This window comes from Rhinolophus hipposideros (assembly GCF_964194185.1).
Source record: "Rhinolophus hipposideros genome assembly, chromosome: 14".
NCBI lineage: Eukaryota > Metazoa > Chordata > Mammalia > Chiroptera > Rhinolophidae > Rhinolophus > Rhinolophus hipposideros.
This window is the reverse complement of record NC_138060.1, coordinates 8,865,406-8,888,160: the sequence shown is the minus strand read 5'-3', so window position 1 is coordinate 8,888,160 and position 22,755 is coordinate 8,865,406. Positions and strand designations below refer to the sequence as shown.

General features: G+C 41.5%; 1 protein-coding gene across 24 annotated transcripts in view; it reads right to left on the bottom strand.

The window, feature by feature from the left end:
- MAGI1 (membrane associated guanylate kinase, WW and PDZ domain containing 1) overlaps positions 1-22,755 on the bottom strand; it is a 573,273-nt gene that overhangs the window by 16,426 nt on the left and 534,092 nt on the right. For 11 of the 24 annotated variants that reach the window (XM_081071390.1, XM_081071398.1, XM_081071380.1 and 8 more), the window contains 6 exons: positions 16,109-16,325; positions 12,089-12,172; positions 9,175-9,266; positions 7,538-7,730; positions 4,723-5,016; positions 1,588-1,791 (listed from right to left, as the gene is read on the bottom strand). In XM_081071390.1, coding sequence (XP_080927516.1) covers positions 1,588-1,791; positions 4,723-5,016; positions 7,538-7,730; positions 9,175-9,266; positions 12,089-12,172; positions 16,109-16,325 — 1,084 coding nt within the window. The remainder of the gene's footprint in view (positions 1-1,587; positions 1,792-4,722; positions 5,017-7,537; positions 7,731-9,174; positions 9,267-12,088; positions 12,173-16,108; positions 16,326-22,755) is intronic. The other 13 variants (XM_081071399.1, XM_081071395.1, XM_081071381.1 and 10 more) reach the window with 6 other exon arrangements.

Sequence of the window (22,755 nt, the reverse complement as noted above, 5' to 3'; positions counted from 1 at the left end):
GTTGAAATCTGTCCGTGACATGTAGATAATTGTGTCTAAATTTATATGGTACATGTGACTCTCTCAACCATTTTTCACTCAATTTTTCTGGCTTTCTCCATCCTTTCCATTAGGAACCTATGTTCTATCACCATGTGATTACTTTCCTAAATTGTAATAGCTTTCCAGAGTGGTGAACTGGTAGAATGGACTCCAGACCAGATGGTAAATTACTAGCCTGCATTTGAGGCAGGCTGAAGGAGAACATCAGTCAAGGAGCTATTTTTCCTCAACATTTGGTATGGAGTATTTTTGGTGCAGAGAAAATTCTCTGTTCTTGGAACCAACAATTTTCAATATTTATTGTTTGGTTTTGGATTTACTTTTTCTGAAAGGCACAGTCCATACTACTCAAATTTTAAATATAAGGCTCACTTGCTAACCATTTGTATACAAAAATATTCATTTGGTGAATTATGTTTAGATAAAAATCTCTGATTTTCTTATTTTACACATCAATGGCATAGAATTCTTATCACACTAGTTCCATAAACCACATTTCCTCTTGAGAAATACTCACTGACTTTTAGAATATATATTTTATTTTATAACATGTAGAGCAAAATGAAAAAAAGACATTGCAAGATTCTTGAACAAGTATCAGTTTTCTCCCATGGGCAAAATCTGCTTAGAATGAAGTCAATCAATATTCAGGACTTAGTTCTCTGAAGAATCTATACTTAGTAACATTAGTGTATCAACTTCATTTTTATTAAATATGAATAATACAATGAGTGTTGATATTTTTGCTGGATAACTTTATTGCGGGGGTAGGATGTTCAGAAGCATCCCTGGGTCGACCCCCTATATGCCATTAGCACCCACTCTAAACAATGGCAAAGGTCCCCTGGGGGACATAATCACCCCTGGTGTAAAACAACCTAAGATTTGAATTTAGCCAACCAACCAACCAACCAAGTAACCAACCAACCAACCAGGAATAGGCCTAGTTTAATGTAGATACAAACTACAATTACATAAAAATATAGAGATTTAATTCTTTCATCATTCACATGTAAAAATTACAAACAAATCAAGGAGGCACAAACCCTAAGACTCTCCCAATTAAATACAAAATTTGTTCTGAAAAAAACATAATTCTGACTCTTTAATGTCATAATGTAGATTTTGTGATGTCACCGTATTATATAGTTAAATTTTAGTGATTGTTTAAAAAATATCCTCAGTGATTTCCAGATAGAACATCAGATCTTTACCACCTGTATTCAAACTATTCTATTGTTTTAAAGCCAACGGTACCAAAACCAAAATAAATTGGGGGACATCTGAAGATTTTCTGAAATGTTTCTATCTGCAGCAAGACAAGTATTAAGGGCGAGAGGGTTAAGTAAAGAGGGTGAGGTAAGGTTTAGTAACAGTGGCTCACATTTGTTTGATGGGTGTGTTCAGTTAGGGATGGATAAGGCTGCCTCTAAGTCAACATTATTCAATTACATGAACACTAATGATAAAGAGATCTAGAGAGAGAGAGACAGAGCTAGAGAAAGAGAGAGAGCTACAGAGAGAGACACAACAGGTATACTTTACCATCCCCGGGAATGATGCGGAGGGTAACTGTGTTTCCCGCTTCCTTGATTAGGTTGACAATGTCTGAATGGGACTTGTTGGTGATGGAACATCCATTTACTGCCAAGATCCGGTCTCCTACTTTCAGCTTGCCACATCGGTCAGCAGGGCTCCCCTCAATAATCCGACCTATTTTGTGAGGCATAGCCACACATGCATTGCCTGCTTTGATATTGAGTTTTAATTTTTTTTTTTAAGTTACATGGGAATGTAGTAAAGGGAGGAAAAAGGGTCGAAAAAGGAAAGAGAAGGTTAAGTGTTAATTAATTAAAGCATTAAGCAAATGTTATTAAAGGAGAGCTTGGCGCCTGCCTGTGTTAGAAGCTCTAGCCCTCACACGGTAGGCAGCTCACTGCTGCAGTCCTTTCCTGATTCAGAAGGCGGGAACAACCCCAGATTCCCTTTAAATCAACTACAAAATGTGGGATATTTAGCAACTTCAAAGATTCTCAAGAGCCCCAAAGTAGTTGCCATTGGCTTATTTGGGGACTGCAAATGTGAAACCCAGAGTTGGAATGGATGCTTTTACGTATTCTGTGTTCTTGTCACTTCACTTTTGCCAGCTGTTGTTTAAGCTTCTGCCAATGTTTTGTTCTTTCTCCATTTAGAAAAATAATCACTGGGCGTCTGGTGAGGGATGAGAGTCTGCTAGCACCAAAAATTCAATCTGAAAACACCTAATGGACAAACACTTAGACTTCCTGCCTTTTATCCAGAATGATGAAAGCTTTAGAAAAAGGGCATAATTACAAAAGATGAGCTGAGAAAGCCCCCAACCTTGACACCTGTTTTTGCTTTCATGACCCTTGCTCAATTAGCCTATCTCATGTGCTTTTAGGGTAGGACCCAAATGGCTCATGAGCTCTGAAATCCTCCAAGCTCCCAGAAACCCCTCACAGGAATATGAAAATCTTGTACCTATTCAGGCTGAGGACAGTGATCCAAAGCTAAGTTCAAATCATTCTTCAACCCTCTCCTTTGATCACTGCCTGTCTCATTATCAGTCACTACACGTCTACAATATGAAAAAGCAGGAGGAGTGCATTTGAAGAGGAAAGTATATAGTGCACTTTGAGGGACCCCATGTCCCAACCATGAGCTAACTTCTAGAGAGAGGTGGAAAATTGCCTTTGAAGCCTGACATAGGGATTTTAGTGAATCATACATTTAGTTTCAAAGTTTCCTATGCATATTCACGTCTTTTGGGAATTTGTATTTCTGGGGACTGTGAAGACAGTAACGCAGTTGAGCCGTCTTTTGGAAAGAGTGACAAAATTAACACGGGAGACATTGAAACGGAGTAGGCTTTTCCATCATAATCTGGACCTTGAGGATAAAACGTGTGGGAAAATGAGCTATAATTCATTTGAATTTTAGCATATTTGCCTGATGTAATTCACTGGGTGTAACGTCATGGACAATAAATTTTTTAAAAAGAAGTTAAACAGTCTTTTGGGATTCAACAGGTAGATGTGGTGGAAAGCTTCCATACTCAAATTCAAGGTCTTGATTAAGTTTAGCCCATTCCCAGGACAACTCGCATCAGAAAAGTAACAAACAGCAGGTATGAAGAAAGCTCTGCATAGCTCAGAACAGAAGTCTCATGCAAGGTACTTCGGAAAGTTTAATTTGATCATTGTGAGAGCCAGAGGTAAAGAATCAAAGACCAAATTGAGTGAAGACATTCAATATTCATTAAACAACACATAGCCTCCCACCTGACACATCTGCTACTTTGTTCTAGACAGCGAAGCTGAGAATACTGAAATCCCGAGAATATCCACGGTGCATGGGGACAGTCAAAATGTAGAGCTGAAGAAAATAAACTTGGGATCTTTTCCCCCACTCTGCTTTTCTTTTTTGGGAAAAGTCTCCAAAATTAATTTTAAAAACAGAAAAATCTTGCCGTAATGTCATGTCACCCATCCATGACATGCTGTGATAACTTTATTAAAGCATCTCACACAAGCATGGTTAGTAATGGGTGTTTGTTACTGCAGCCACACATGCACAGACCTGCTGACTCACTGTCCCTTCATGGACAGACCGTAGGGAAAATGACTTTAGCAGGCAGCAATGGACCACAACTAAATGGAGGCAAGGGAGTTCCACAGGAGGAGAAAGCTAAAGGCACGGAACACCTCACTGATCCTGGGCAGCAGGTGACCTGGGGAACTGGTCATCAGACTCCTTGTGAATAAGTCGTTTGTGGATAGAGTTGAGGGAAATTTCAAGCCTTTCCCGCCTTCCATCATATTCCATATCAACCAGCAAATGTGCTTGGGGAATAACAAATGACTTTATCTAATGAAGAAGGTGGGTCGTTTTTGGAGTATGTATTTATAATCCATTGAACTGGAAACAGATTCATAAATTACTAGTTCCTGGAATCAGCCGGGTTCCTATTTGTCTGTGCTAGAGCACCCAGCAGAGAGTTAATCTTCTGACTGGGTGACAGTTGCATTTCTCCATACTCTGCCAAAACCCCCAACATCTGGGTGAGGTGGGCAAAATCACCCCTGCTAGAATTCAAGGGCAACGAAGGCAAATGACTCTTAACTCAGATTTTAATCAGATTCTTAATCGGGCAACAGTAAAACTATCATTTAAAATTTAAAAACTTCAGGTGGGGATAGAGTAGAAAAAGGACACAGGTAAGGTGGAAAGGGCATTTCCAGTAATATTTTTAACTCCTCACGCCTCTATATTTTCCTAAACATTTTTACAACCACGTTTCTTTTAAAAACCCTTTTGGCTTTCTGATGCTACTGCTATTAGTGATTTCCTACTCCAGGGCCTCGCAAAAGGCTTTCCCTGGCAAGAATGTCTGATGCTCCGTGGTCAAGGGGTTGCTCTGCACATTTCACACGTGCATGAAGTGTGTGCATATGACCACACATTCGGGATGCAATCTGAATGCTTTAAAAGAAAGCCACCCTTCAGGACGGGAAAAGCTGCCCAATACACTGCATCCCCAAGTAAGACCTGAATTACCTGCCGCGGGAAGCACGGAAGCGCTTCGGTTAAGGAGACCGTGGCCCCCTTTCCCGGGCGGGCGCCGGGGGACCACTGCGGGCGGGGCCGCGCCACACTCACCGAAAGTCGTGCCCGCTTCGGGCCTGCTCACCGACGACACGATGACGAAGCCGAAGCCCTCGTTCTCGCCGCGCCGGATCTCCACGTCGTAGGGCTGCAGCGCCGCGCTCCCCAGGCCGCTGCCGCCGCCCCCGCCGCTGCCGATGCCGCTGGTGCTGCCGCTGCCCGAGCTCACCGTGTTCAGCGAGTTCTGGCTGCCCTGCGGCGTGCGCTTCTCCTCCGCCAGCGAGGCCGGCTGCGTGCTGCTGTGATGCGACGAGGCTGGCGAGGGCGCGTCGTTCTCTGCTCTGGGGGCTGTACAAGCGATGCGCCTCTCAGTGACCTGACTCGGCCCCGAGCGGCCCCGACACCCCTCCTTCCTCTCCCCGCTGCACAGCGCGCAAGAAATCGAGGGCGCGCAGGGCTGAGACGCAAGAATCGAACGCGGCTTCTCGAGGCACGCGCTGCCTTGTCAGTGTACTGACGTGGATCTCACCCCGGGGAGAAGCCCCGGGGACACCCAAACCGCGCAGCCTTCACGGCGCGCCATGAACGCCCACTCAGCCTCCGGCGTGCCGCCGAGCAGCGCGCTCTGGGACACGTCCTGCGCGCGAGGCCCAGGCCCCGGGACCCGCAGTGCGGGGCAGGCGCCCCGGTGGCTCCATCGCCCCCAAGTCACCGGTCTCCGCCGCGTCCCAGGGTCTGCTGTTTGCACCAGGCAAGTGATTGCACATTGGGAATACCATTCATGTGGCCATACGGTGGGATTCCTGACAAAACCTGGCAGAGGTAGGCTGTGTTTCTCTTCCCAGCGTCCAGATGTCAATTATCTACTCCGATCACACACTGGACACATTAGCCCCCCTCTGAATTCCTTTTATTACATTCCGCTTTTGTTAAAGTGCTTCGTCAGGTGACAGGGTGAAGCACACTTAGGACATCACAGGGTGGCCTAAGTGGCTACAACAGTTGGTGGAACCCACTTATGTTTCATGCCCAAAGCAAAACGTATGTTCAGGTTTTGGATATGACTATATTTATTACCGAAAGCTTCTCCTTTCATAGACTTCTTTTTAGTGTAGTAAAATATCGGAGAACATAAAATTTATCCTTTTAACCATTTTTAAGCGTATAGTTCAGTGCCATTAAGTACGGTTACACTGTTGTGCAACCATCACCACCGTCCATCTCCCCAACTTTTTCACCTTCCAAAACTGAAACTCTGTCCCCACGAAACGCTAACCAACCATTTCCCCCCTCCCCCAGTCCCTGGTAACGACCATTCTACTTTCTGTCTCTAAAAATTTGACTGCTTTAGGTACCTCATGAAAGTGGAATCATATAACTTTTGTCCTTTTATAACTGGCTCATTTCACTTAGCCTAATGTCTCTTCATAGATTCAGCATACCTTTGACCCAGAGCTAAAAACCCGAAGTATTCAAAATTTTAAAAATAATTCTGAAGCAAACAAAAATCACATTATTCTACCATTTTTATTTGGTCCAATGAAGTAAAAAAGTGTTCATGGCACTTCAAAAGCCATTTCTAACTGGCTTCTACTGGATGCATGTGATACGTTAGGAAAGCTTCTGAGGCCAAAAGTGAGCTCCGGACTCCTAACCAATTCATACTGTCTTCTACAGCCACAGTAGGTAAGTCTCTCCACTAGAATCTGATATCTTAATGTAATTAATTATATACCATTAAAATTAGTTTTGCTAGTTTTTTTTTAAACAAGGTGCCAGTTGATTTTATATGATAAGTAATATTTCACTAATAATAAAGCTATAGAGAATTCATACTATTAGGTTGGTGCAAAGGCAATTGTGGTTTAAAAGGTTAAAAATAACTGCAAAACCACAATTACTTTTGCACTAATCTAATATTTCCCATCACATTTCTTCAGTAACTCAACTGATACCACTGAATCTGCTTCTACTGAATTTTGGGTTCTGTCTGGAATATTTGGAAGTGGGGGCTGCAGACAAAGATGGACCCCCAGCACCTGTGCTCTCAGGTAGCTGGTGAGTGAGTGGAAAGGACACACACAGTGAGCTAGCTGTCTCTAAATGGCAGATTCTGATACAGAAGTAAACCCTGACTCACAAGAATGGCAAGAAGGGAATGCTAAAATCTGGAGCCAATTGGAGGAAGGACAGAATTTCCAAAGGTTTCACAGAGATTATACTTGAGTTGGGCCTGGAAGGCGGTTTCACAGAGAAGATTATACTTGAGTTGGGCCTGGAAGGGTATGTAGTACTCAGTATGTATGTAGTCTTATTATGTATGTAGAAGTACTTGAGAACTCAAGTACTTCAAAGCTTGCAGGAGGAAGGAATCAAGTATGACCTAAAACTGGCCAGTTCTACAACTTTCTTGTAGATGGCAAAAAAAAAAAAAAAAAAAAAAAGTCTGTCAACAACAGAGTAACTTTTTTTATGAGCTTATTTTGCAGCACGGGCCTACTTTTTGTTCTCTTAATTTGAAGTTACAATTTTCCTGACTGTCATAATGGCTTCGTTCTTTGAGAGTTATCATCAAATGAAGAGACACCTGAGTTCTGGTTGGCAAGGAGTTGGGGGGAGGTAATATACATTCAACTACCCTTCTTCTAGAAGCCTTTGCTGAACATGGACGGACGGCACATTAAACTACTTTTGAATGACAGTAGTTTTGCAGGGTTGGAGAGAAGCAAACCATCTGGAAATTCTGAGCTTAATCACATTTGCAGACATTTTGCTAAAATAGATGCTTGAGGAGGCAGACACAGGAAGGGGTCCTTTTCTGTGCATAAAGTGACACTGCACTGTCTGAAGGAAGGAAGAAGAAGCATACCCGAAAATACCACTTTACGCCGCACTGTGAGGTTGACATGGCCTTGCTTGGCGGCTTGTTGCATAAGCTGGACCACAAGCTGGTGTGATTTTCCAATCACTGGTGTCCCATCCACACAGATTAATTCGTCCCCAGACCTCAGGCGGCCGTCCGTATCAGCAGCCCCCAGCGGTACGATGTGACCGATATAAATCTGTTGAATAATTGGATGATGGATGAAACACTGACCTTTTGCTTTACTATTATACTGATGGCCTTCACGTCTCCAACATTTCAATCCCTTTATTCACGTCTGCATTCATACCACAAACGTTCACTGAGTGCCCACTGGGCACCAAGCATTGTGTGTGCTATATGCTACAGCAATTCTTAAATGGTGGAAAAAATAACTTTTTCTTGTTTGGTTCCTTGATACTTATCTATGGTCTGGTGATGATTCACTTTTTCTCCTTTGCAGAAATAAATCACTTCATTCCTTTCATTTGCAAAACCCTTTCTCCTTTTCTATCTACCTAAGAACCCTCCTTTCAGAACACTCTGCTAATTATACTACGAATACCACTTTTCTTTAAAGGTCCAGCACCATGCCTAGCAATAGCAAATGCACAATAAATATTAAGAGTCAGACAGAGTCTGGTTCGACATTCCCATACCTGTACTCTTTTAGCACCTGCATACGAGTAGTCTTGATATTTCACGCCTTGCTGTTATAGTTACCACCCACTAAATTTTAGTTAACATATTTTTGTTTTCTTTACCATCTCACTATATAATAACGCTGTAGCTACCTTTACATGACATTTATTGTTTAAAAAAGAACTTTGAAATGAGTGGTTAAGAATATGGACTCTGGAACCAGACCTTTTCCAGTCCCTCCATTTGCTAACTCTGTGATCTTGGGTAAGTTAATAAACTCTCTGTGTCTTTATGATTTGAAAAATGGGGATAAAGTCATGGATTTAATGGATTAATGACAGAATGTACGTTAAAAGCCTTAGAGATAGCATCTGGCACGTAGTAAGAGCTCAGTAAATAAATAGCCATTTTTATTATGAGCAGGGAATTAACAATACTCATCTTTAGTCCTCTTTTCCTCTTCCAAAGGATTCTGTGATGTAATACTAAATTTATTCTAGAGATGAGGCCCAGAGAGGGTAAACATCTCCTGACCCTTGTTTAGGGTTCTCTCCTCCTTTTGTAAAGACAGTGGTCCTACTTTCTCTAATTTCCCATGATACCTTGTGAAGTGCTCTCAATGTACTAGCTACTCAATATACAAAGCCAACCACCTGTGGCATATTTAACAGAACTGGCCAGAGCAATCAGGCTATTGTTTTCTTAGTTGATACAGATTCCTGTTTTGCTTTTTGGTTTCATTTTCTTTGATAGGGATCTCCAGATGCTCTAGCTGCCACTTTTCACAAACACAAACACAAACTTTTTAGAAAGGATCTAGTCCCTTCTTTTTCGAGATAAAAAAAAGCTCCACAAACTATACTGAATAACCCACTGCTTGACACGAAACATTCAGTATTGCCCCTAGCTGGACTCAAATCTCGATGATTTGTCACTGCTGCTGATCTGCCTTGAAGTCTTAGAAAATAGCACTGAGTGGGAGAAGTAGACAAAGGACTCACAGGTTCCCCTGGTTCATTTCCACCCAGAATCCTAAATCCAAATCCAGTCTCTTTCCTCCAGAGGAAGATGTCCTGTTCTTGGTAATCTGGAACTGCAGAGGGGAGAACAAAGAGGGAGATTATTTCTCTGATAAAAGGCATGACACCCTTAAATGCACACAGTTACTGGACGAGTACTGATGGTGCTTGAGCAGATGGCAGCTTTCCAACACAGACAAGGAAGCACACCATCCGGACAGGTGGAACAAGAGGACGGACAGGTGGAACAAGAGGACGGACAAGTGGAACCAGAGGACGGACAGGTGGAACCAGAGGACGCTGGGCGAAAGGAAACAGTGGGAGGAGTCATTGAGCCCTGAGTTTTTCCAAAGGACTAATCTCACTGTTTGATAATTCCTAATGAAGCCCAAGTCATTATCCCTGACTGAGCAGGAAATCAGCTCTGGCTGCTCTCCTTGGTGCTGTCGCAGGGGAATTAAAATCATCACATGGGGCACCACAATGGGTGCCCATGTCCCCGAAGAGAGCTCATGCTGAGTCAGAATGACCTCTGAAGCCAAGGCTGCTCTGAGGATTTAGCAGGCCGATTAAGTCACCTGATGTTTGTTTTATCAATGACAGAAGAAAGAGGAGAGCTTGGGGTAAAGACTTTTCTACTTAAAAAAAAAAAAAAAATCACTTCTTTCTCTCTTAATGTAATGCAGACCAGCAATGCCAGAATTTGACTTGGTACATCATATTTACCAAAAAAGGTTACTCGGAAACATCCTTGTATTTCCAAATATACAAAGTTTACTATGATTTCAGCACTGTTACCAAAAGTAGTAGTCTCACATATCTTTAAGATTAGTGGTGATGAAATTGTTCCATATCAATCAACCATATTTCATCGTTAAAATGACCATTTTACTGCAGAATTTGCCTATAACATTTCAACATTACAAGTATTAATTTATCATCCAATAACTTGATTTTACTTTTAAAACTCAATAATAGTTCAGGGTTTTACAATGAAAAATCTACTTTTTTAAAAGAGAATTTCCATATAAACACGCTTACTGTACATGAAATTTTTTCTGTTTACCAGTCTGTTACTTAAATAAGATAATAAAAAAGGGTTATTTCTTATTTAATGTTTTAACGTATAGTGTTTTACAGTCTGTAAAATGACATATCTTTTATTTAAATAGAAAAAAATATAGTTTAATGGTAGTGAATCTTTAAAACGGAAATTTTCAAATACTGTTCTGCAGACTTTCTGGCTTATTTAGTTAATTGGATTTTAGGCTGAAGGAGTGTGTAGGCCTGAGAATTTACTTCTCGCCTTCTCCAATTTTGTACAATGGGCTACGGAAGAAGAAGGTGGTTGTTTAGATTTCAAGTTGGAGAGAGATGTTCTTTCTTAGTGACTCACCCACAAGCTTACAATGTATAGTGAATTAATATGCCGAGAGAGAAAAAGTTAAATAAATAGGTAAGCACAAGTCGGAGGAGTTTGAATCTGGTATTTTTGCTTGAGCTATCTTAATGCCATGGATTTAAATGGTGCTTTTTATCCAATGCTTCTTTTAAAATTGTAATTGCTGAGGCTGAGCTTCAAGATGCCAAGGAACATGGAGTTAAGCCACATCACAGTACTCCCATAAACACAATTTGAGAACGATATTTTCTTGAGCACGCTAAGGGTAACAATATTTCCTTTTTGTTCCAGTAGCTGGCTAAAGGGTATTTACTGTAATAACCTAATGGAAACAACAAATTAAATCAAGTTGGGTCTCCGTCTTGTGTTCACCCAAGCAGGAGGATTATTACCAAAACAGACCACGCGTGCATTCCAACCAGCACGAGATTCCTGGCAGAGTCTGCTTTATGTCTGCCGAGCTTTCTGTGAACAAGGAAAGGGTCTTTGCAGAGACCTGCAGCCCAGACCCGTTTTTCTCAGCATCATTTGACACGGGAACACTTGCCCACTCTACAGTGACACGAAATGTACCGAGTCTTACGTTGCTCATTTGCTGTGAGCTAGCGTGGTGCGTATGAGTGGTTGTGGTCAGCAGACTTAGGCTTATCACACAGTTTAGTCCATAGGAAAAAGCATTTGTTTCTGAGACTCAGTGGGAAAATGGCACATTTATTTAAAGAGCTTCCGGTTGAAAAACAAGATGCCAAATGACACCAAGGAAGTGGAAGACTCCAGAGATAAGCTGGGAAAACACAGACACAAACATGATACACCAACACAGAGACATGTTACCAGGAAAGTCTTTTGGCACCTTTACGCTGGCCTTTTAACATTTAACTCTTCTACCAACACAAGTACATGACTTGGGTGATAAGTCAGTCTGCAACATATTCTAGAATTACAGAATTTCTCTCTTCTGTGTCCTCTGCTGCCACTCCCTGCCAGGGACAGTGAAGTTTCTAAACTACTCCCCCTAAATGGTTTGTCCTCTTCTTTCTTTCAGGCAGATTCTATTATAATTAAATTTTTAGGTAGAGCCATCTTTCTGTTTATATTACTTTGTTTTTCTTTTGAGTAAGGCTAAATCAAAAAGAGCTAAGAAAATCTTGTCCAACTTTCTTCATTTTTAAGCCCTAACACAGGAGACAACCTCAGCAGATACTCTCCTTTGGTAACACCAGGGACAGCTCAGTAAAGTGGTCAAAAGACTTCCTTTGATAATTAGAAAGAATGGTATCACCAGGTTTGCTATACTTTTCCAGACGTAGCTAACACATGCCCAGCACTTTTCATTTCATCTTGTCTTTGGTCTATGCCTGGTCAACACGAGCACCAGAACACTTCTGTTCATGGCAGTTCTTTCTCTGGGTGTCTCCCCAGCCCCCAGACCAATGGGAACATCAAACAGGATGAACAATAATGGAGAAATAAAAGTTTTCAGTGCATCCTTACTCTGACATTCTCCAAAATTCGTGGAATTGATTTCTCTCTCTCTTTCACCCTTGCTCAATCCCGATGCAGGCGAAGGTGACATAGCTGGAATATTAATTTCACAATTTTGCAATGCTTAATGTATGTGCTTTCTCTTAGTTCATTTCAATTTAGTTTTGATTGATAAAGAACGTACAGTTAAGCTTTCACAGTAAAGGTCATGGCTGCTGTGGATTTTAAAAGACTATAGTTTGATTCTGTTTTCCTTTTTGCATGGTGCTTTTCTTGTCAAAAAGCTAGAATTTACAATTGTACTATTGAAAATTTCATAGAACTTCCATTACCATCTGAGACTCTTCAAATTTAATTATAACCTAAAGTACACATTCTTCTATGACCTTGTTTGAATCATGTCATGAACTGTAGATTTGTCTAAACCCTTATTTCCTTTTGAAAAAAATTAAGTATACTTTTGTCACTGCCACGCTACAGCATTTATTTAAAAGAGTAGCAAGTTCCTGATGGAATTCATTCTTGTGCTAATACCTGCTCAGATGAATTCTAGGCAGTTCAGCAAGAACAGCCTTTTATTTAGAGACACAAATCATCAGATCTGGCCAAGATCTGAACACACACACACACACACACACACACACACGCAAGAACTGTCATAAACAGCTCTTAAAATCTACAAGTGCACCACGCTCCTTAAACTCATTATGATAAAGGAGCCCATTCACCATTCCAAACTTGTAAGTGTGTCTCCCCTGAACAAGATAGGTTTATGTGGTTAACATGACAGATTTGACTTTTTTTTTTTCCAAACAATTTTGTGAACAGGGAAAATTTCAAACAAAGTTTTAGACTTTGGTCTAAAACTTTATAGTAAACACTAGTGGATACTAGTTGGTCTTCCTGAACACTAACTAATAAGATTGCATCAATGTCATTTTTAAAATCACGTGCACAACAGGTATGTTACCTAGAGAAAACACAAAACAGGCAACATGGCTTTAAAAGACTTTCATGTTTGCCTTTGTTTTAAATTAAACTTTTAAGCCCTGCAAAGGGATTTATTAACACATCTGCAATTCAGATTGATTCATTTGACACTATTGTTTTGACAGATGGCCATATCAAGAATGTGGTATTTTGCTCAGCATTTAGATCATGTGAAGATCAGAGACGGTACGAATCTTCATATTGCCTTTCACAAAAAAAAGAAAAAAAAAGTATATCAGGGAAATACCGGGGGTGCCAAAAAAATGTATACAAGTGGACACTTTGGCCAACGCAGCTCAAGCAGTAGTTCGCCATAATCAGAAGTGTCTGGACGCTGATGGTAACCACTTTGAGCACCTCTTGTAATTGCAGAAGTCAAACATGACTTGTATTCATCTTTTGTTATTGGTATATATTGACTGTTACAATTTTAATACAGTTTTCCTTTCTTAAAATGTGTATACATTTTTTTTGAAACCCCTGTATGTTTTCCCAGAAAGGGGGCATAACTTAAGAGTAAAATTAAGGTGCTATTGCTGACTTCAATTTTCCTGGAGAACTTTGCTCATTTTAATGTCTTGGGGTAGGGAGAGAGAATCACATCTAATACTGCTGCACACCGTGTGTGTGTGTGTGTGTGTGTGTGTGTGTGTGTGTGTTTTAAGACAAGGTAAAAAACAACCTAAGGGAATGGCATAAAACAATCTGGGATACGGCATAAAACAATCTGGGATACATCAAAATACTAATTAAAAGACAAGACTGATGCCGCTTCACTCACAGGTACTGTGTAAGGAAGGAAATCTATGACAGATTCTGAATAATTACTATTGGGGGAAAAACTGTCATCATTATCCTTACTCAGTAGTGAGGACGAATCCAAGTGAATCTTAACATCAATTAGGTTGCTACAATCACTCAATTAAGAGTCTCCAATCACCAAAAAGAAATTGATTCTCATTTGTGCTGCTAGATCCTGTTCCTTAGAAGTTAAAAAAGAACAAGAGGAAGGCACAAAACTGGCACCCTTCCAAATATTTCAGTCTGACTGCTTCCTGAACAATTTGGATTCTTAAAGCAGCTGGCTGTGGCAAAATTACAAATTTTCCCTTTTTGGGTGGGGGAGGGGTAGAAACTTTTAAAAAATTGGATTAAATATCAAATTCTGAAGAAATTTTGCTTCCATCAAGGTGAAAATGGCATTTGAGCTGGAGCCTCCTATTAAGTGGCTGCAGCAGAATTGTCTGTCAGTCTGCGGTGCCCCAGCCAGCCCTTCCGAATACCATTTATTTGATCACAAAAAGATTCATACGTGGGAAACTCAGTCATAAATGTGTACTGTATTGAGAAAAGCAGAGGCAGGGTCAATAAAGCAATATCTCAACATGAACGGAAGTGGGGTCATTGATTGGAGAAGCTGCATGGTTAAAGAGAAACGTGAACAGAACATGAAAATATTCCTCTTTGGAAAACATTTCTTCAAAGAAATCGTTGCAGTTAACAAGAAGACAGTGAGAGCAGACTCTAGGCTCATACTCAGGAACTACTGCTTACGAGATATGTTCCAAATGGAACTCCATTTCCTGTGGCCTGGTGTCAGGGTGACTCCACGGGTCTTTCTAGACCAGGGACTAAATCAATCCCTTCTCGAATTGTCTGGCTTCTGTCAGCATACTGAACCCTTCGCCAAAACAGCCTATTTAATTCCATGCACTATTCTAATAAGAAATGATATTTCTTCCCCGAGAAAGAAAACCATGGAAGGACCCTTCAGTGACTTCTAAAATTTGACCATCTTCCAGACTCCAGACTTGCCTTGTGCCTCACACTGCTGAGTCGCACCCAGTAGTGTGGCCGACATTCCTTCTCAGACAGGGATTCTGGCCTTACTCCTGCCCCTATTTTGTTTGGGTCGCAGAGGAGTTGCTTCAGCCAGCAAAGGAAATGCTTCACAGCCAAGACTGAGTGGGTGGGCGAGAGGCCGGACCACCTCCCACACGTCCACCACCTCTGTGCCACGACTCCCAAGGGGCTTTGCCCGAGAGATAACCAGAGCTGCGGCCATGAACCACACCTGTGCTGAGGGGGGACGGGCACAAAGAGGATGGGCAAAATGATTCTCTTCTCTCCTCCAGTTTAAATCAGACCTTTCACCAAATGTGTCCTTCTCCATCATGAAACATTCTCTCCTATCCCATGCCAGAAAGAGAAAATGAAGCCCATGTACTTCCTGGTTGCTTTACCCTGACCAATCACACTCATGAGAAAATGTCAGTGATAGCTACTGCCAAAAAGGGACCATTGGTATGCCCTGAGAGGAAAATGAATATTACTTATGGTGAAGTCTTTCGAAATCATTTCATAATAAAAGGTAAGAAATTAAACATGAAGGCAATATTAAGTTTATAAGCGCCAAAAAGTTATAATGTATGCCATCACTAGTTCATATTTCTCGAAAAGGTAAAGCTAGAGGAAGAGGAATGCATTTAATCGCGGTATAAATAATTAAAGCACCAACCACTCACCATTTTTTTTAAAGGGGAATATTTAAAAAGACTGATGATAACAGTAAAAAAAAAAAAAAATTACCAGTATTCTTAAAAACTAAGATACTACTAAGAAAGCATTTAATTTCTTCTCATTCCTCCTGCAATCCAAACCAATCATATTTATGTTCTATTGTATATCAGAGCTCTTTCATAAGAGTATGCCATGCCGCCATCTCCACACGGGGAAAGAATTAATTAGACGGTAGCTCTGATCTACCACTTCTTTGAACTGAAAGGAAAAATAAGTCCATTTCTATCCAGGTCCTTCATGTGATGACCGTCCATATCTACCCCTCCCCAGATGAAGACACAAGGGAGCCTCCAAGACTATCCAACAGGTTCCGTCGCTGCTCTGTTAAGCTTTTGCCTCTCACCTTGATTCACCTCCATCCAGTCTACACACCGAAAAATCTACTTTTAATAAGCCTCAAAAGAAAATTGAAGCCCTGAGGTGGGGTCATGGAAACATAGCAGCTAAGGTGCTACTCACGTCGGTTTTCATACATGCTCCTGGACTGGGCCCAGATTTTAAAAGGATCTGGTTTTTTCTGCCCAGAGCTGTCGGTCTGTTCTGGAGCTGGGACCTCTGCAGGTGGGTACTCAGGGAGCACCTGTGTGCTGTGGCTTGGGGATGCCGTGTGTAGGCTTCGGCGGCTGGAAACACTGTGCTGAGAACTATTCTGGCTGTCTTTTCTTTCCAGTGGTTGCTGCAAGTAAGCGAGTGAGAGGGGCAAGAAGAGAAGATTATTATTGGTTCTCTGAGTGGGTGTCTCCCCTCAGCTTGTCTTTGTTCAGCACTTGTGCACACACATATATAAATGTATCAACAACATTTTGGCTTCTACCTTCCTCCAGCTAATGCTGAATGCAGATAAATCCCCAGGTGATTGGCAGACAGAGAGAGGGGTGGGCCAGATGGAAAGACATAATCACAAACCATACTGCTCTCTGGGCTGTGGCAGAAAACAAATCCAATTTTCATCATAGGTTCTTGGCTAAGACACTGGGCTCATCTATGACAAGATGTATTAGTTTTAACATCCTCACTTTTTGAAAGAAAATGTGGGACACAAAATACCACAAGTGGTTTAAACGTAAGCCTGTGATATCCAAAAGAAATACAATCAAGGCTAAACATGCATTTTGGGATACCATGTCTTGCACTTTCAATAATAAAATACCCAACTCCTATCTAAGGGTTTGCCATCAGTTCTTCAAGCCCATAGGAAAAAGGGATCAGATCTTTTAAAAATCACGCCTAGCATTTTGTGTGCACTTGAATGTGTGTAAGTAAATAAGTATTATATGAAGAGCTTTCATAACTCTTAGCTAATCAATTTTGCAGGCCTCACATTTCACCTCTTGATTTCCTGACACCGCTGTGGGTTGAAAACTAAGATCAAACTTTGTATACAGCCTGACCTCGGAAGGTCAGCCTGCTTAGATTTGCAACTTGTCCAAAGTCCAAGCAGTATTCAAAGGGGAAGGATTTCGTTTAAATTTCAATACAATAAGCAGGTCCCTGTTCCTTAAAACCTGCCTAGCAAAAGACTTTTCCCATTTTATGAAATGTTCTTTGAATGGAAAAAAAAAAACTAATGGGAGAAAAAATACCAGGTGGGAAATAAAAGAATTTCAGTTGTTGTTTTCTCCAGCAGAAGACTGTGGTGAGCCCAGGTTTCCTCTGCCCCATTCAAAATAAAATCCTGGAGACCTGCCTGTCACGTAACATCACGTAAAATCCTGGAGACCTGACGTCCCTACACTTACCTGTTTAAGGACACTGGAAAGGAACAGAGGAAAGGAAGGGGCACCTGTATGCTCTTAAAGATTCTGTATAGCTTGTGCTTTTGAAGTAGTTTATAAGATCTTTGCCTCAGAGCATTCTAGGTCTCTAACGTTCTTCATAGAATCAAAAATTTCCCCTAGGTCTTAACAATGAATCTTGTCAAAACAGTTCTTCTTTGCTTTCTCCCCAGGTATCTCCCATCTTTTACTCCCTGTATCGATGGAAATTTCCAAGGTCACTTTCATCCAAATCCCAGATCTCTCTGCCCCCTCTCCTTCCAGTCCTTGATTTGAAATAAGTATCTGAAGAAAGCTCCGGGAAGACAAAGGCTTCATGTGCCGGACTATTACAGATTACAATCTGACGAGAGGTTCTGGCAAGGATTCAGAGTTGAGGAAAATTGGGCAGGTCTTTAACGAAGGGAGTAAGATTTAAACTTTTATTTGGTGTGCCTATGGGGGAAATTTGAGCTTATTCTAAATTAACACAGGGGTCTTGGTAAAACTGTATGAGGGGTTTAATTCACTTAGACTCAGGGGGACAGCACACGCTGGGGAAGATGCCAGGAAAACACACTGACGTTTGGGTGGTGACAAACACCATCCTAACCCCACGTTATCACCGTTCTCTTTTGAGGAGAAAGTGTTTGCTCCGACCTGGATGGAGCAGCATTCCAAAGATCTGGAATAGAACCTGGCTGCTCCCTTCCAACAGTGTTCTCCCCAACAGGGAATTCGGTTCTCAAGGACCAGCTTTCCAGTTCCGGCCCCCAGAAGGTCAAGACCTGCCTTCTCACTTCCCCTGGAGACATGCTGAAAATTTTCAGTGAGAAAAGATGAATGCCAGATAGACTCTCCATTCTCTTTGGCGGTCTTTACAAAGGTCTCTATTATAAATGAGTCTGTGTAGCATCAGCTCATTTGTGGTGTATACACACACTAGCATGAGTAGAAAAAGGTGGGGTTCAGGGTGGGTTTCCCCCTCTTTACACTTTCCTGGATTGCTTACTTTTTCTTATAATGCACAGAGAATGCTTTTTATTATCAAGACAAAATTTAAAGCTCTTTTCATCTTGAAAAAAACCTGGTAAAGAGAATTAATGGGGATTCTGCTTTTTACCTTTTGGTAGTACTTTGTTTTTGTTCACCTCTTGGGAGCAAAAGTAAAAGCAAACAGATAAAGGACCTCTGCGTTTACCCTGAGAGTTGCATCCCTCCCTTCAAATGCCCACCCCCTCTCTCGGTCCCACAAAGGAGTAGCAACTGCCAGACTGTGGTCTGTCCACTGACACTGAATTCGTTCCACAGTTAAGTCTCTGAGCCTTGAAGCGCTAGTCTCCTTCGCGTTGAGACCACAGCTCATGAAGCCTCCCCAGGACCGCAGGATTCTCGGAGGGCAATGCCACACGTCCTTTCCTGGGGATACTCTGTATTCCCCGGACACCTCACTTTAACCTCTTCCACTTCTGAACTGGAGAAAAGTATCTTCCTGGCAACTATGCCTCACTGAGGGAGTCTGAGAAAAGAGGGGGTGGGCATTTCTCCTGAAGAGAAAGCACACATGCTTTTACATGTGTACCCACAAATGCACACGTAGAGTTTGCACCTTGGGGGTTTCCAAGGCTCTTCAATGACTGTCCCAGTGTAACAAATCTCTGGAATTTAACTGAAGAGATGGCTTTGTCACAAACAGAATGCAAATGAAGTCTACTGGAAATGGCTTGAGCCATTTTTCAAATTTTAACACCCCCTTTCACCTCCCTGATAAACGAGTCACTTAGGTCCAATTTAACACAAAATGACAGATAAGGTCTGGAACAAGTTTGCAAAACTGCCTCTCAATCAAACTGCATTTCTGCAATCCTCTGAAATGCCATAAACTGTTTCTAAATTTGAAAAATAAAAAGTAGCATCCTGAGAATGTGCTCTAAAAACTGTGGTATCACTAAACTTTCACTAAATGGCATATTCTAACCCACATTAATGGGCTGAACACACAATAATCTGGAAGCTTTTTAGATTTTCCCCCAGATAAGATTTAGCTTCACTTTGTATTTCTTGTCAAGTTCAATTATAAAAATTATTAATTTGAAGATGCATTCTGTATTTAATACCTTGTTGGCACTCTGAGCTTTCTGAAGATATGCTCTCTCTATGTGGAAAACTTCAAAATAGGCCTTTTTATTTTCTATAACCATGCTAGTTAGCTATGACATTGTCTTTTATCTGGTTAGAGCCCAGATTGTTCAGGAGAAAAGCCATGTTTATATATCTCTCAAATTACAGTCAACTTGCATGCCTCTTCAGCAGTCTGTATTACCTCCTGGAAGACTTGGGACATGAGAACAAATTCATTACTGAACTGTTATAACATAGGACCAGATGTGCATGTAATGTGATTGTTTTTAACCTTATTTTCTAGGTAAAACACTGGCCCAAAGACAAGTGTTTAGTAAAAGATACATTTTCAAGTCTGCTAGAGTAATTCCATGCTTACTAAGAACATGGATAAAGGAAGCACCTAGTACACCAATGGCAGCTTATGTCCTCTTGAGTAACCACCTGCAATACATTTATCCACTCATCTAATAAATACATACTGATCACCTACTGTGAGCTAGATTCTAAGGGATACAATGTGTAAATAAGAAAGAGATGGTAGCTAAGCTCTTAGAATTTATATTTCAGTGTGTATCTAGGGGGGTGTGTTTGTGTGTGTAGCTGAATATTAATCAAATAACCACATAACCATTGCTGTGTGATAACAACACACAGCAATGTCCTTTAGATAGACAGTAAGGAGAGGCCTCTGGAAGAGCATTCCAGGAATGGAAGCACCGTGTGCTAAATCTTCAAAACAAAAATGAGTGCGGACAGTTTGAAGAACAGAGAGAAGGCACGTGAGGGACTGTGGCACAGAGGGCCTGGGGCGATCTGAGATGAACTTGGGGACTAAATAATGCAGGGGACTCGCGGGTCACTCTCAGGAGCTTGGGTTCCATTCTTTGTTCAGGGGTGGGGGACCCACTAATGAAGTTAAAGCAGGCATGCACCAGGAGCTGACTTACTTCCAGAAAGTGTGGTCTGGCTACTGGGTAGTGAAAAAGTTAGTGGGGATAGGAGTGAAAGCAGAGAGCCCGTCAGGACACTACCGGGCTGTCCACGTGAGGGACCCAAGGTGGTTTATACTAGGGGAGTAATAGTGAGGAAGGAGAGGACAAGTGAAGTTAAAAGACATTTTGGTGCCAGAGTCAATAGGCACTGCTGACAGACTGAACGGGGGAAAGGAGAAATAGGAGGAAGAAGAGAGCTTGGAAACATGGACATACCAGGTCTCTAGCTTGAGTAATTGGTTGGCAAGGGGAGCCATATATTAAGATGGGTATTTCCAATGCTAGCTGTTGTCTCTGTACCGATATTTTTATTTTTGAATATCAAATCAGAGCCAAGTAGGAAGAAAGAAATGGGCTTAATTTTGAAAACCCCATAGAAGTCCTTGGCTACACACTAGCCGTGAACTTGTGCCATGAGACCTTTTGAAATAAAACAGTACCAACCTCCCTAGAATGAATGACAGGCCAGGGAAATCGGGAAGATGCGGTGGTTTCCATAAACTGAAATGGGGGGAAAAATTCAGCTCATCAGTATTTCACAGAATCATTTCAAAATGAAGGTTCTTCTAAAGTGAGCTGAAAATATTTGCCTAGAAGAGCAAACGAATGCAGATAGCACTTAGTAGCTTTAATGATGAGAAGAATTCACGTGGCTTAAAAATGACAAATCGATCCATTTTAAAGCAAAATTATTTACAGTTCACTTATCTGCCAAGATTGAAGGCCACTGCAGTGATTTACATGGACAACAGGAAAAACTGGAAGTGCTGATGAGGTATTAGGCCAATGTCATGAAAGGTGGTGTGAGAATTACAGATGCAAATTCCAGGCAAGGCAGAGGGTGGCCCTTGCTTTTGTCTCTTTCTTCCATCACTTATGACTCTAAGTCAAATGATTTCTTCCCAAAAGGCAGACAAGAGGAGTTAATGGAGAAGAAAAGGGAGGTATCGATTGGATATGAAAATGAATTTTAGTCCATACTGAATGTTTTAAAGAAATCTAACCCAACAGCGAAGTCTATTTTCTAGGGCTCCAAAGGGTTGAGGGTATGAGGTGCTGTAGGAGGGAAGAGGCAAGGAGACTTCTTGTAAGTAACCCTAATGCTCCTCCCATCTACCCCTCTCTGCAGTCTGTAGGAGCGTTGACAGATTGTGTTATTTCCCTGGCTAACGACAAGTGGTATCGGGTGCTGAGCCGCCAAGGAGTTTCAGGAAACACTGAGCTGGGTGACCCAGGCCAGGCTCGCTCACTGTGCACGTTACCTAAGAGACCTCTCCCTCATGTCTCTTAGTGACTAGTGGTCAGTGATGTCCTTAGCATCCCTTCCAGGGGCAAAGAACAGAAGACAATGGAACAGAAACTTGCCACTATTGCTACCTTTTATCTGGCTGCCTGTGCTACAAAGAGGTTGTTGAAGAGACTACCGAGCCCACCATTCAGTTTCCCCCACAGGAAAACTTTGTGTGAGAAGCTGTTTTGTAACTGGGGGCGTTGTGTCTCCCTAGTGAATATGGTATGTTTTCTTTGGTCTGACTCAATAAATGAGGTGGTTTCTTACATTGCTCAGGCCGCTGGGGAACTCGGAAGAATTCCATAGCTCAATCACAGCAACCAACTCAACTTGGGGCCTTTTCTATGTCTTTGTATGACTACTTAACTTAGGTCATTTAATTTAGAGCTGAATGATTTTCATTAAGTATATACTTGGTTGTGCTTTAACTTTTGGAAGTATATGATCATCAGACGTTAAGCCCCGCGAGGAGGGTCTGTACAGATCTGCCTGTTTGTGTCGTCAGTTGTCTCTCCTCACTTGCAAGAGCAGGAGTGTTTTCTGTTTCAGTTCCTGTTATGTACTGGCACTGACTGGGCCTGACACATAGAAGATACTCAAGAAACACTTATTGTTGGAAAAAAATGCATAAAACAATTTTGGTGACTTGTGACAACGAATCTTTTCTTGGAAAGTAGCAATCAATCAATTGTTTATTTGGAAACTCCAAAAAGAAAGGTGCCATGACAACTTACTTATTATAGTATTTCCAGTGCCTCACACAAATCCTGACACTTAATAAGTTCTCCATACTAATTGATGAATAAATAGATAATAGATGGATGGATTAAGGAATAAAAGATAAGTGCATTGATGGATAAATGGATAAGGGATGGACAGATAGGTAAATGAACAGATGGACAGATGGAACAAAGGAGAAACGAAAGCATTAGTGGGAAATGAACT